This window comes from Pygoscelis adeliae, unplaced genomic scaffold (genome assembly GCF_000699105.1).
Source record: "Pygoscelis adeliae isolate BGI_AS28 unplaced genomic scaffold, ASM69910v1 Scaffold27, whole genome shotgun sequence".
NCBI lineage: Eukaryota > Metazoa > Chordata > Aves > Sphenisciformes > Spheniscidae > Pygoscelis > Pygoscelis adeliae.
The window spans coordinates 6,860,735-6,874,864 of NW_008825410.1; the positions used below are offsets into that span (position 1 = coordinate 6,860,735).

Below are 14,130 nucleotides of genomic sequence, written 5' to 3' on the forward strand. Positions count from 1 at the left end.
TTCATTATTAAATATGAACAAAAGCTTGGCACACAATGGCTACAGGTATGATATGAATCTTTTCTGGGAAAAACTTCTAGTCGGCTTTTTAGTTATTAATTCATACCTATAGGTATGCTTCTTCTTGTTTTACTCTTATATTTTATATAACTTTTCTCCAAGCTTCTAAGATTTCTTTTTTATTCCTTTTAATAGCTTATTTCCTCTCATTGTCCTCTGAAATGCGATCCTCTTCTGCAACTTTAAGGACCAATGTTTTCCTTCCAACTGAAAAAGAACACGTTTGCCAGGTATTTTGATGCATAGTTCTTGTATTTAATTGTTTGCCATAGTACTTCCCTGGAATAATCAGACCTTTTTTGTCTTAGATTACATTTCATTATTGGATCAGTCAAATGAGTGGAACATTGGTGGTGGGGCTTCAAAAGCTCTCTGAAGATACTATTACGAACATCTGGCAAGTTTCAGGAGAACTGCAAGATCAGTGGAAAGCAAATACCATCACAATTAATAGCACTGAAAAGTATGAGGTTGGTAAATTGAGGTGACTGTAAATTGCACTTGTTAAATGGTTTATAAATTGTGGGGTTTTTAATAAGTCAAAACTAAATATTTTGTAAATGGAAAGCATTATCATGAGGTAAAAGAGAGAGAAGCCATTTGGAAGTTGATAGTTGGCATTAACAAATACTGCCTGTTCTTATCTTGCGGTGGTATTAAAACTAATGCCAAACCTTACTTAAACTGTGCATGTGTCTTAAATAAAATAGTCTCATTGCATCATAAATTATCTACCTGCCCATAGAGGTGATATACTTGGGATCTTAACTTTCAATACAGTATTCCCTTAGTCTCAATCTAACTGTACTGATAAACTCCAGGTTTAATTTATATAGGAAATACCATTCTATACTATGAGATACTGTTCTGTAGGGATGCTACAGGTGACAAATACTGTACTTAGCTATTCATTGTAGCTTTGAGCCTTTGTCACAAAACACATGCATATGGTTTTATTTTGCTCAAATCTGCTGAAAAACAACACAAGTCTCATAGGTTATTTAAGTTTTTTTACATATGCATTTACACAAAACATTAACAGAGTGAATTAACTTAGGGCTATAATACCATGGATTATGTATACTCACTGTTATGCATAATACTGGAGGGAAAGTTGGGAGCAGACAAGAAAATCAGAGGCATTTCCTCCTACAGTAGTTACTGGGATAAGTTGGTTAGCATACAAACCTGAAGGCATGAAAGCACAACCTCATTTCAATAAACCATATGAGTAACTTAATTACCTGACTCGCAGAGGTAACATTGTGCTAAAGGAACCAAGATGATTTGAATTTTTGAAGTAATATTCACCTGCTCAACCCTGACTGAGAATGGATGTTACGAAATACCTGTATCTAACTCAACACAAGTATCAGTGTTGTTACTTGTCAATAACTTACCTCTACCTGATATGAGTGTATGTATAGCAATCTGATATTGTACTGGAGGGTTTGCTTCTAGATTTACTTTTTCATCATTCATATTGTTTAGAAAATTGAGTGAGTGTGGGAATGGTTAATATAATATGGCATCTTCTTCCTCTAAATTGCTGGATCAAATCCTAATTAGATTATTGCTTGCAAACCTTGTTATCCTTTGGCCTCTATAAATTGAACTGATGGGCACAGTCCAGCTTTAAAGAGGCATGTGTCAAACTTACTGCAGTAATCATTACAATTGGCTAATTAAATGTAGCTGGGCACCTCACCAAACCTAGAGTCTGAAGCTGAGCAAACTTTCTTCTTTGGTTGCACGTGTTTCCTCCAGTGACAACTTGCAAGGTGCTGGTCATACAAGTGAATGCAATTCACTTGCCCTTTTGCACTTGTTCTTTTGCTATGACAAGATCTTTAGCCTACAGAGCTAACTGTGGCATTTTTCAAGATAAAACTCTGATTAAAGTTTCTATGGAAAAAAAATGGATGGGAAAAAAAACCCTTTTTTTGGGTGTAGAAATCTCTTTGAAATAGGGTGCTTGAGTATTTTTGTCAATTTTGCAAGAACCCTTGAAGTGAGATTTCAATTAAAATCAACCTCAGCTGCTTATTTTATTTGCTCATTTTGATGTTGACTATTTAATACTTTTGTCTCTTCCTACTAAAAAAAAAAAAGATGTCTTGATTATCTTTATGGGATAGCGGATTTGGTTTTGGCTTTCAAAAATCTCCACCTGTAGGGAATTCTGAAATACAAAGATTACCACTGCTTTAATTACTCAACACACGACAAGCTCAGTATGTCTGTTTTGGCTGGGCTTTGGAGAACTGTATCACGGTTTGCTCTCCTAAACTACTTTCCCCCTGTTCTACTGAGAACAAATTTCTGTCTCCCAGACTTCATTAAGGGAAATGGTTCTGGGCTTGCGGTTCACTTTTGTCTTTGTGCTTGATTCCTGTGTTTGGGCTTCGCTGCTGCACTGGGAATCTGTCCCCATGGCTGCACTTGTGGGGGAAGCCCAGCCTGTGTTAGATCCCACCTACATTCCCACTACAGCTTTCCTTGCCACTAATGGAGCTGCAACGTTAATTTGTTCTGATGGCCATAGATATTGCATATTTAGGCAGCACTTGTTAATTACAGTTATGAGCAAATAGTGTCATTAAGTAGACATTTTCATTACAGATTTTTGGACTGAAGGAGCTCTAGACTTTGTGTGAGAGGGAAAACTGAACAATTTCTTGCTCAAATAAATGTGGATGGGAGTCAGTTTAGTTATTATTGGACTGAACCCCTCAAGGGAGGGCAAAAGGGTATCTGTGCCGGATAAAGCCCGGGTAATCTTTTTTTAGACCCAAGGGCAACTGGAGACGTCTAGCATGATTTTCTGTCATCTGGAAGTGGGGAAGTTAAGACATGATGAAGAAAAAAATAGAACTGACACTTTTCTAGAGACATGGGTTCAGAGTTGCAGCACTGACTCTGCTGCTAGTTCAGTCAGTAGTAAACCTTTCACAGACTTCAGGGCATCTGACTCCCCTCCTGTAGTCAAACGCTTTTAAATAGAAATGGCTGTTTTCTTGTATCATTGGAGAAAATTCCCTGGGTGTTCAGAATACCAGGATGTGTTGAATGTCTACAACATCAGTCAGCTGGGAGCTCTTTGTAGAGACATTGATAACATATACATTTAAAGCAAACCTCTTAAATCCATGCTTTTTATTATATTGACCAAGTAAACAAACTGTTCATGAGTTTTGAGGAAACACAAGTTGTTAAATACTTTGTGTGCTCCAATGGAATATGAACTTGGAGCCACCTCTGATTTTGCACCAGCAAAGTGAGATAGCACCTCTTTAACATTGTCTAAATCACTTTGTCTCACTTAAAAATATGAAGCCCTAACTGCATATATATATTATAAATGAAGTTATTAATAACTAGATTTTGACTTCACAATGAAAAATCACTGTGAAAAGGTCAAATATTTGTCAAATCCTTGATATTAAATAATATTTCTTGTGTTTCTAATTACAAAACAGTGAACTGGATTGTTTTAGAACCTTATCTGAAACCATGTAATCATGGAAACAGACAATATGAATATACTATTTGTCCTTCTACTGGTGCTGTCACCAAAGTACACATTAACTATATATGTTGTTGCAGCAACATTCAACAATTCAAAATATTGTTTTCTGAAACAAATCAAATGAACAAATTTCCAAGGTACTGCATTTCAGTCATATAAACATACTATTGAATGTGATATGATGCCATTAATATTTAGTGTGACATAGTTATTCTTTCCAAGTAGATATCAACATGAAATGAAATAAACATCATTATATCAGAAGAATTTCAAACAAAAACTTATATCAGGATTAGCCCTGTTCCTTCAAAACTTCTGGATTTCAATGGACTGCATTCTTTCTGTTGTGCTACAGTTGATCAAAGAAGTATGAACACATTGGGTGACATAATTTCTTAACAATATTATATTAGAAAATACAGTTGTCCATGTGTCTGATAACAGTGGTCTTCGTGGAATAATTGCCAGAGAAAGTGGTTACTGGCCACCTTTCTCTTCGCTGTGTTAAAAATATATATATATATATGTGTGTGTGTATATATATAAAAATAAACTAGACATGGATTTCTCACTGGTGATATGGCAGATAACATTACACCTCTCTCTGGCTGTATAATGCCAAGATAATTTGACTTTACAGGCTGCCACACTTCTTGTGCAGGTCAACTACAGCTTAAGAAAAACAAACAAACAAAACCTCATAAACTCCACTGCCCCAAAAAACCCAACTCATAACAGAATGGTCATATCTTTGGCTGAGCTGTATCACCTTGTACAGTGGAATACTGTACTCTTGATGCTAATTTATAGGATAAATGCAGGTTTTCTGCTACAATCTCTTAAGCTATGCACAAAATTACCCCTGAACTCTAAAGCTAATATTTGAAAACTCATTATCTAGCTAACACTGTACGTTCACTATTAAGAGCTAGAACGTACCTCTAGGTAGATTGTACCTTCAGGACTCTGGAAAAACCTGGAGCTGTAACATCCCAAGGTATGGCTAGGGAATAATTTAAGGAATGTTGTTCATGTGATATATTTATTGGGCTGTTTTGATTGGTGTGGTTTTTGTTGGGTTTTCCCATGGACTGTGGTTGATCAGTCCCCTTCTACATCACTGCAGAAAAACTGTGGTAATCTTTACATTTACAAATGTAGATTAAAATCTGCTCTTAAAATGGAAATGTAAAATATTTGTAACTTCTTGTGTATAGAGACTTTGTTGGGGAGAAAAAAAAAAAAATCACTGTTGTAACATTAAAGCAGAATAACAGTTGACCAAGTACTCCTCAAGGTTTGTTTTGGCTAAAAACTTGATGAAAGGCTTCTGCCTGATGGTGTTTGTTGCTCTGATTTTACTCCAGGTCTCTGATAAATTCTGAAAACAATCAGAAATGGTTCACGTTTCCAGTCTCTGGTGGAATAATGGCTTGATAAAACACAAAATCATTTGTATTTCTTAACTGTCGTGATCCTTGCTTAGATTTTAATTTATTTTATTGTGGTTTTCAGATCCTTCCTGTTAAATGTTACTTCACTCTTGAGTTAGATGATTAGACTATATATCTGTGCTGACAAGCCACAGTTATGTGAAAAAGCCAGGATGGTAATCCTCCGAAATTGTTAAGTGCATGATTTGAGTTCTCATATTTCTAATAGAAACTCTATGGACCAGACTGGCATACATTGGAAGGTTTTTTCTCTTGTCTGTGACACTGGTGAATGGCATTTCTTGTTGATTTGCTGTTAATCTCTGCAGGTTATCTTTTGGGGGATGGTGGAGACCCAGAGACAAGATGAAACTGTTGCCATTGATGATATCACTTTCAGTGAAGGATGTTCTTTGGCATGTGGTAAGAATACCTGTTTTTCGGGAGACAGATCATTTTACTTTGTCTTTCCCTTGGATTAGAACAGAAAACACAAAAGAAAGCCTTTTGGTATTCAAAGGCTTTCTTAACTCTGTGTTTTCATCTGGCTCATTTTCATTCCTCTAAACCATCATCTGTCTTATCACATCTAAACACAGTTACAAAGAATGACAATAAATACCTTAAGAAATCTGGTACAGTATAAATGTAGCTTCCTGCAGCCAGGAGAGCACTAAGGCCTCAGCGGGCAGAAAAGATCTACTGTTTTTGGCCAAAGAATTGTTGTGTTCAGCCAGCTCAGGAAAAGCTTTGGAGCTGACTTTAGGGAGATTCCCAAGGCACTTGTGTGTATTTTTAAATGTGCAAAGGTCCTGATCCTCAGCTGTGTAGTGGGGCTGTTTTGTTCCGCTCTGCTACATCCAAGAACTGTCATGTCAGGCTAGTCAGCTCTGCAGCCAGACTGTCCCTGCATGTCAGGATTCTTTAGCAAAACATTTCCCATTTCTCTTTTCAAGCCAATGTATTTTCATGGGAAAGGAATACTACCCATCCTAGCACAAATTAGATTGCTTGCTGCTCTGTATCACACAAGAAGATTGCGCTGTGGCACCTATGTCACATCCTCAGGTGAGCACAGTCCTGATTCAGAGCACCTCCTTTGTTTTCCTGCCTCTGAGTCGTAGCACAGGCACTGAGGGTTTAGTCTTTAAATTTTACTTGAGGTATGGAATGCAGTGTTTGACACAGACCAAGCTAGGTTACATGATTGGTTTTGTGTACTATGGTCTAAAATAAAGCTCTCTAGATTTCCCAGTAGGAAAAACTATTGGAAATAGATGCACATGGTTATTAACATATTAGAGTGCTGAGCGATTGTAAGCAGATCACAGTAAAAGAAAGATACAAATCCTAGTGTAATGATTCAGGCAGGCGTACATATTTATTTTAAAGGGGATCTATATTGGGGAAATGAAGTTTCAGGTAACTAAACTTGGTCATGTAAGTCTCTCCACATTTCAACTTTCTTACAATGGAGAAATATAGAAGCAAATGTTACATAAAAATTTTGATGCCAGGGCCCATTTTGTTTGTCTGTTTTGTAGAGGTTTTCTAGCAGTACTACTTAATTGAGCAGGGATGCTAACTTAAAACTTTGGGCATACTTGTCTATGAACTCAGGTAAGTTTACATTGTGCTTTCTTTGAAAAAATGAATTTGAAACTGACAATGAAAAGAGGACAAATGTGTGATTCTCCCAACTTCTTTCTGTTCCTTGGAGGATTTCTGCAGATGAGAGGGCAGGTTTAAAATGGAAAAAAAACCCATATTGCTAGATTCTAGCAACCTGTATAATTTTTTAACCAGTTCCCGCAGGAGGATATAAATCTCTCAGTACAAATATATAGGCTTTTTTCATAAACAAAGTGCTTCTAAAGCAAACAAAAATGACAAAAAAAAACCAGCTATAGAGACTAAATACTGTCTCAAAGAGATGAAAAAACCAAAGTTGAAACAGAAACAGGGTGTACTCACCAGAACTTATAAATATAGGTGTTAAACTTACCTTACATAGCAGCTGTTGAAGTATATACTGTGGCATACAGATTGAGCTTCCGCACTGTTAAGTACTTCACGTATATTCTAATAAGAGCCAGTTCTTATCCTGTGCTTCCCCATTAGGAAAAGTCAGCTTCATTAAGTGACATCTAAATTGCCCACAGCAGCTAAAAACAGGGTCAAAGGACCTTTCTCCCTGAAAGAGGAATTTTACTACTGAACATTTTCCAATAATTAAAACAAAAAGTCAGATTAATGTTTGTTTGAATTTGAAATAATTTCTTCTCTAGTCCTTATGGAACGTCTGGATAAGAAGACTTTAAATGAAGACCACTTTAATTGCATGAAATTTGTAGTTAAAATTTGCATTTTTAATGTACCATTCATGATTTTCAATCCCAGTGTAAACGCATGAAAGAAATGACCTGTGCATTTGTATTCATTAGTATGACTGTGCTTTTAGGGTCATGAGTTAAATAGTTTAAGTATTTGTGCTTTCAGGAGTTTCTTGATACAAACTGTGATGGCTAACTGTAAAAGTAATTTCATTAAGATTTAAGTTTTTTTCCCGTCTTTCCCTCCCCTGTCTCCCAAACTGCCCTTCTTCAGTCTCTTGTCCAGTTCTGCTAGACAGTGAACTTGATGCGTGTAAAATACCCAACCAAAACCCTATCTTTAGTATAGCAATTTAAGATACTCTACAGTTTGTAGTTTTGCCAACAGCTGCCAAATTGTTTCAGTTATCACTCAAAACCACCACAGCTTTTTATTATACAATTGCATATGTACTGCAGAAAAAATATTTCAGCTGTCAAATAGAAAATATTAAAGTTATGCTCTAAAACATATGTAATACAAAATCTCCTTGTCGTTGTTTAACCCCAGCTGGGAACTAAACACCACCCAGCTGCTCGCTCACTCCTCCCCAGTGGGATGGAGGAGAGAATCAGAAGAGTAAAAGTGAGAAAACTCGTGGGTTGAGATAAAGACAGTTTAATAGGTAAAGCAAAAGCTGCGCACGCAAGCGAAGCAAAACAAGGAATTCATTCACTACCTCCCATCGGCAGGCAGGTGTTCAGCCATCTCCAGAAAAGCAGGGCTCCATCACGCGTAACGGTTACTTGGGAAGACAAACACCATCACTCTAAACGTCCCTCCCTTCCTTCTTCTTCCCCAAGATTTATATACTGAGCATGATGTCATATGGTATGGAATATCCCTTTGGTCAGTTGGGGTCAGCTGTCCCGGCTGTGTCCCCTCCCAACTTCTTGTGCACCCCCAGCCTACTCACTGGTGGGGTGGTGTGAGAAGCAGAAAAGGCCTTGAATCTGTGTAAGCACTGCTCAGTAGTAACGAAAACATCCCTGTGTTATCAACACTGTTTCCAGCACAAATCCAAAACACAGCCCCATATGAGCTACTATGAAGAAAATTAACTCTACCCCAGCCAAAACCAGCACACTCCTTCAATTATACCTTTAGTAGACCTTCTATTCAAAGGCTTCATATTCTTACCCGTCTCTGATTGCCCTGCAGAACTCCCTCTTTACCCCTGATGAATATTATATATGTGAAGAATTCCATTAGGATTTTCATTCTGATCATGCCATGGGGGTGAAAACAAAGACCCCCGAGGCATGAAAGTGGAATGCTATAAGGGAGAATGAGGTTTTTGTCTTCCTTAAGTCACTTGTAATGCAAAAGCGGTATACCTTCTCTGCAAAGCTAGTTTTTTTTCTGGAAAACAGGAGTAATTATATATGTATTAATTATAATGTATAAATTTTGACAAAAATCCAGTATGAATACTTCAACTGAAAAATCTCAAACTTAATTCCTTAGTTAATTCTAATCATGCAAAGATGTAGCCTTTAATGTCACAGATGCAGAACCAGATGCAGGGTCCTTCAGATGAACTGCTACAGGCATGGGAGTTAGAAAATCCAAAATACTAATCTTACTGTTGTCTGACATATTGCAGAATTAAGAGCTAGAAAATGGGTATTTTATCCCAAGGGGTTGAGATTATTTTCAAAAAAAACAACCAACCTCAGAAATATTTACAACTAAATTAAAACAATGCAGAATGGATCAAAATGTTTTGTATCAATAATTAAAAAGGTTTTTTTAAAAAGTGTGATTCCTATTTTTTTTTTGCAACTTTTTTCAAATGTTGAAATTTGACAAAATCCATCCTTTTCTAGACCGTTCTAGAATTTTGCATTTTCCAGGGGAAATAAGTTTTCCACAAGCTCTTCTCACTTAATACACATGGTATTAAAAAAGTGCACATGTTTATGTAATACTGGAACAAGGAAGAAATCAGAGGTTTGTAGCGTCAGCTGGACAGGACATTTCACTGAGATGTCAGTAATGTGAATGACACTATAACTCTGAGATGCAGTAGTAGACAGTAATGTCTATGTATACTGGCATAAAATTGTTTCCTCCGTACAGTTAGAAATCTCCACATTTTCTCTGAGATACCTTGACTGCTATTTAAAAGTCTGTCTTAACCAGAAGATTGCCTTTCCCCTGTAATAATGTTAAGAAATGGAACTTCCATTATCATAGTGCAGTCCTGCTTAAAATCATGACTTTCTTTCTGTAGCCATTATTAATTACACAAAATTTTGCAGCTACAATCTGTCATCTCAAACTTCATAGAATCATAGAATCACAGAATGCTTTGGGTTGGAAGGGACACTTAAAGATCATCCAGTCCAACCCTACTGACATGGGCAGAGATGTCTTGCACTAGATCAGGTTGCTCAAAGCCCCGTCCAACCTGACCTTGAATACTTCTGATGATGAGGCATCCACAACTTCTCTGGGCAACCTGTTCCAGTGTCTCGCCATGATCATTGTAAAAAATTTCTTCCTTATATGCAATCTAAATCTACCCTCTTTCAGTTTAAAACCATTGCCCCTTGTCCTGTCACTACAGCCCTTAGTAAAAAGTATCTCTCCATCTTTCTCATAAGCCCCCTTTAAGTATTGAAAGGCCGCAAGACCTCCCCAGGTCCTTCTCTTCTCCAGGCTGAACAACTCCAACTCTCTCAACTTTTCTTCATAGAAGAGATGTTCCATCCCTTGGATCATTTTCATGGCCCTCTTCTGGACCCACTCTAATAAGCCCACGTCTTTCTTATGCCAGGGACCCCAGAGCTGGATGCAGTACTCCAGGTGGGGTCTCAAGAGAGCAGAGTAGAGGGGCAGAATCACCTCCCTCGACCTGCTGGCCACGCTTCTTTGGATGCAGCCCAGGATGCGATTGGCTTTCTGTGCTTCAAGTGCACATTGTCAGCTCATGTCCAATTTTTCATCCACCAGTATTGCCAAGTCCCTCTCTGCAGGGCTGTTCTCGATCAATTAATCCCCCAGTCTGTACTGATAGTGGTGATTGCCCTGATTCAGGTGCAAGATCTTGAACTTGGCCTTGTTGAACTTCATGAAGTTTACATAGGTCCACTCCTCAAGCCTGTCAAGGTCCCTCTGGATGCCATCCCTTCCTTCTAGCTTATCAACTGCACCACTCAGCTTGGTGTCATCTACAAACTTGCTGAGGGTACACTCAATCCCTCTATCTACATCATAATGAAGATATTTAATAGTACTGGTCCCCATATGGACCCTTGAGGGATACCACTCGTTACTGGTTTCCAAATGGACATTGAGCCATTGACTGCCCTTTTGACACAGCGATCCAGCCAATTCCTTATCCATCTCACAGTCCATCCATCAAACCCATATCTCTCCAATGTAGAGGTAAGAATGTTGTGGGGGACCGTATCAAAGGCCTTCTAGAAGTCCAGGTAGATGACATCCATAGCTCTTCCCTTGTCCACTGATGCAGTCACTCCATTGTAGAAGGCCACTGGATCAATCAGGCATGATTTGCCCTTAAAAAGTCCTTGAAAATATGTGGTCAGGTATGCAGAAACTTTTTGGTTCTAAAAAGAAGCATTCTGTTGCAAGTATTATGGAGATGCTGCTGCAGTCGGAAGTGATTTTTCTGTAGCTAGCATCTAGAAAAGTAAATAGATATTTCTTGTTAGGACATGTCATTTTTTATGTTTCCTGGCAACTCTCTCTGTGGAAGTGAATTCATGAAGGTTGCAACGACTGGCTAACATAAATAGCACTCCATTGCTCTGAAAGAACCGTCCATCTTTAGGGAATAATTTTTTTAAATGGTATCGTTAAAGATGGCAGCCTGAAATACTAGACAGCACTCAGTGATACACAATGCTTTTGAAGTAACCAGAGACAGAAATGTTGTCAGGTAGTTTACTAAGCATATGTTTCTAATGAGAAGTAGTCTCATAAATAACGACTTCTTAAGAAGTTAAGTGATTGTTTTTCTTTGTCTTTTAGCACCGCAGACTTCCAGTTTTGAGCTTGACATGTGCGAGTGGCATTCAGATCAGCTGTCTGAGCCTGCTATGTGGGCACGACTGCAAGCTGGGCACGAGATTGCCTCCTGTGTCTTCCTGAAAGGCTGGAGCAACAATACTGAAGGTGGGAAATTTAAGTTAATGCACAATTACTAGCTGTCATGAAGAATACAGTGCTTTTTAAGGCAAGGTGGTGACCCAACATAGAAAAAGAACAAAAACATGAAAAGTAATTTTATGTATTTGTACTTAAATTAGCTTTTGCTTTAACGATTTAGTAAGGGCGCTGTGAACACACGTGCTGGTAAAACATGAAAGACTTTAATGTAAGAATTCCCACATAAACTAATAATTGATTTATTCTCCAGTTAACTTTTTATATGAGATCTATGCAACAATTTGATGAAATTAAATTAAATCCACCTAAGCCCACAGCCCTTGTGTGTGTTTTTTCTGTTTCATTTTGGTTTTGACACTTGGCAGTTTTACTTGTGAGGTACTACTATGTTTGAGCATAGTCAGGAATGTCACTTTAAAACTTTAATTAAGGGAGCTGTAGAAAAACATTTATAATACAAAATAATTTATTACTCTTAAAAACAATAAAATTAATCCGGTTGCAATTTTCTGAAGTAAAGAGCAGCACTTGTTTTTGAAGTCACTGTGTAGTGCTTGTCTATGGGTTTATGGGAAAAGTTTTTGAAAGCTTAATGGATATAAATGTCTAAGTGTTGTAATGTGAAATGGAATTGCCTTGCCAGCTAAGTGTTTGGCTTGTCTGCTGAGACTGCCTTCAAAGGGGTTAAGTAACACTACTTGTAATAGTATAATTTGTGATGTAGCTTTGAAGAGCTGATAGCGTGGAGATTACTGCTTGAACTTTGAGCCCACAGAAATGGAGTACATCTCATTGATAGCAGCAGAATGAATGCTTAGATATTGTTTTCATTTTAGAAAGATTTTTAAAATAAACTTTAGCATGCATTTCAACACACTTTAGTAACTATAAGTCAAATTATAGTGGAATAGGAAGCAAAAGTGCTTGAGTATATGCACTCTGTTAAGACAAATTTTTGCATGTTAATATTTATGCACAACAGAGAGCATATAGACTAGTAAAGCAGATATTTTTCTCATCTTTAAAAAAAAAAAAGGAAAGAAAGAAGTCACACCACCTTTCAATTTCCATTGGGATATCTAACAAAAATGAGACTTTTCATTTGATTTTATTTTAAACACCTCCCTGAAAGGTGTTGTATCAGTACCATAACTTAACATGATACCTCAGGGGCTAGTAATGGGTATGGATTTCCCTTTTATGGCAATATTGTGCTAACAGAAAAGGTACTGAAATTCTGTAAGTGACTTTTACAGGACCAGGTCACAAGCAATGTCTATTGAAACAGAACACATTTTGAAATGTCTGTTGTATAGGTGCTTGGGTATTACTGTATAAATATGCACAGGTAGTTGAGTAGGCTGAACGTAAAACACAAACAGCTGTTTGGGGACATTCCCAGTGTTTCCATGTCATAAAGCAAAAAAGAAAATGTGAGAAGAAATAGGTGTCAAAACAACACACAGGATTTAATTCATCATTAACTTTAGAAAGAATTGAAAAATCTGAACTATGATTGCTCACCTCTCGATACATTCAGTATTTCTACTCATGCAGATTTGTTGATGCATAAATGAAGAGGTTGAATATTAACTAAAATTCTAAAAACTAAAGAAATGGTATGCAAACTGCAAAAATGCCATGCTTGAGGTCTCAAACTTGCAATGCAAATAGAGCTTGACTAAGCTTTAGTTTCTGATTTTGATCAAAGTTTTCACTACTATAAATAGAAGAGAGGTAAGAAACTAAATTATAAAGCAGAGGTCTAGACAATTATATTTATAAAGAAAGAATTGCTTATAGGCTTTGAATAATCCTCCTTTCCTGGTATTCTTAAATTTAATAAAATACTTTCTGTCCTTGGTGGACTTTTTTTCTTTGTTCTTTTATTACTTCTTTTCTCCAGTGTTGTATTGTAGGCACTTTCTCTATAACTTTCCCTCTTAATTTCTCTAGTGTCAAAAGTTCTTACAGAGGTTTTATATTCCCCTGCAATACTGTTCAGAAAATACTTTTTGTTGTTGTTTTCTCTACTGATATTTCCAGCATGCTGTGTAGTTTCCACAGTTCATTCTTCTTAACATTGGATTAATCTAGTTTCCTACATCTAGGGTAACACTTTTTTAATAAGAAACTCATTAAACCAATTCTCTGCATAATAAAAATAAAGATTATGAGATGCAAAAAGAAATCAAAGGAAGTGCCATGGTTTTTAAACCCAACATTCAGATAACTAATGATAAAAATCCCTCAAGTTTAAACATGAAAAAAGAGCCAAATCATTAGACTATGTGATTCTATTACTTTACTCTTTTTTCTCTCTTTTCTTTTTTTTACTTCAACATTTCATCCATGACTTGTGAGTTCATGAAAATTCACCTTCAGAGAGTAGAAACAATGGCATTTCAGATTTGACCTCTTCTTCCCTCAAAGTGGTTGAATGGGAAGGTTGCAGGGCATTGGTTCAGAGACTGAACAGTTCTCTGCTGGGGAAGAGCACTTGCCAGAAAAGGAAAGGTCCCACTCTGTGCTTCAGTTTTAACTGAAGTCTCAGTTGTTACTCTAAAACTAGTAGCATAGATTCAAAGTCATGTA

General features: G+C 37.0%; 1 protein-coding gene across 1 annotated transcript in view; it reads left to right on the plus strand.

Moving 5' to 3' along the window:
- The window catches only part of MALRD1 (MAM and LDL receptor class A domain containing 1), a 296,434-nt gene that overhangs the window by 8,384 nt on the left and 273,920 nt on the right, over positions 1 to 14,130 (plus strand). The window contains exons 3-6 of the mRNA XM_009330606.1: positions 196 to 290; positions 369 to 530; positions 5,352 to 5,445; positions 11,398 to 11,554. Coding sequence (XP_009328881.1) covers positions 196 to 290; positions 369 to 530; positions 5,352 to 5,445; positions 11,398 to 11,554 — 508 coding nt within the window. The remainder of the gene's footprint in view (positions 1 to 195; positions 291 to 368; positions 531 to 5,351; positions 5,446 to 11,397; positions 11,555 to 14,130) is intronic.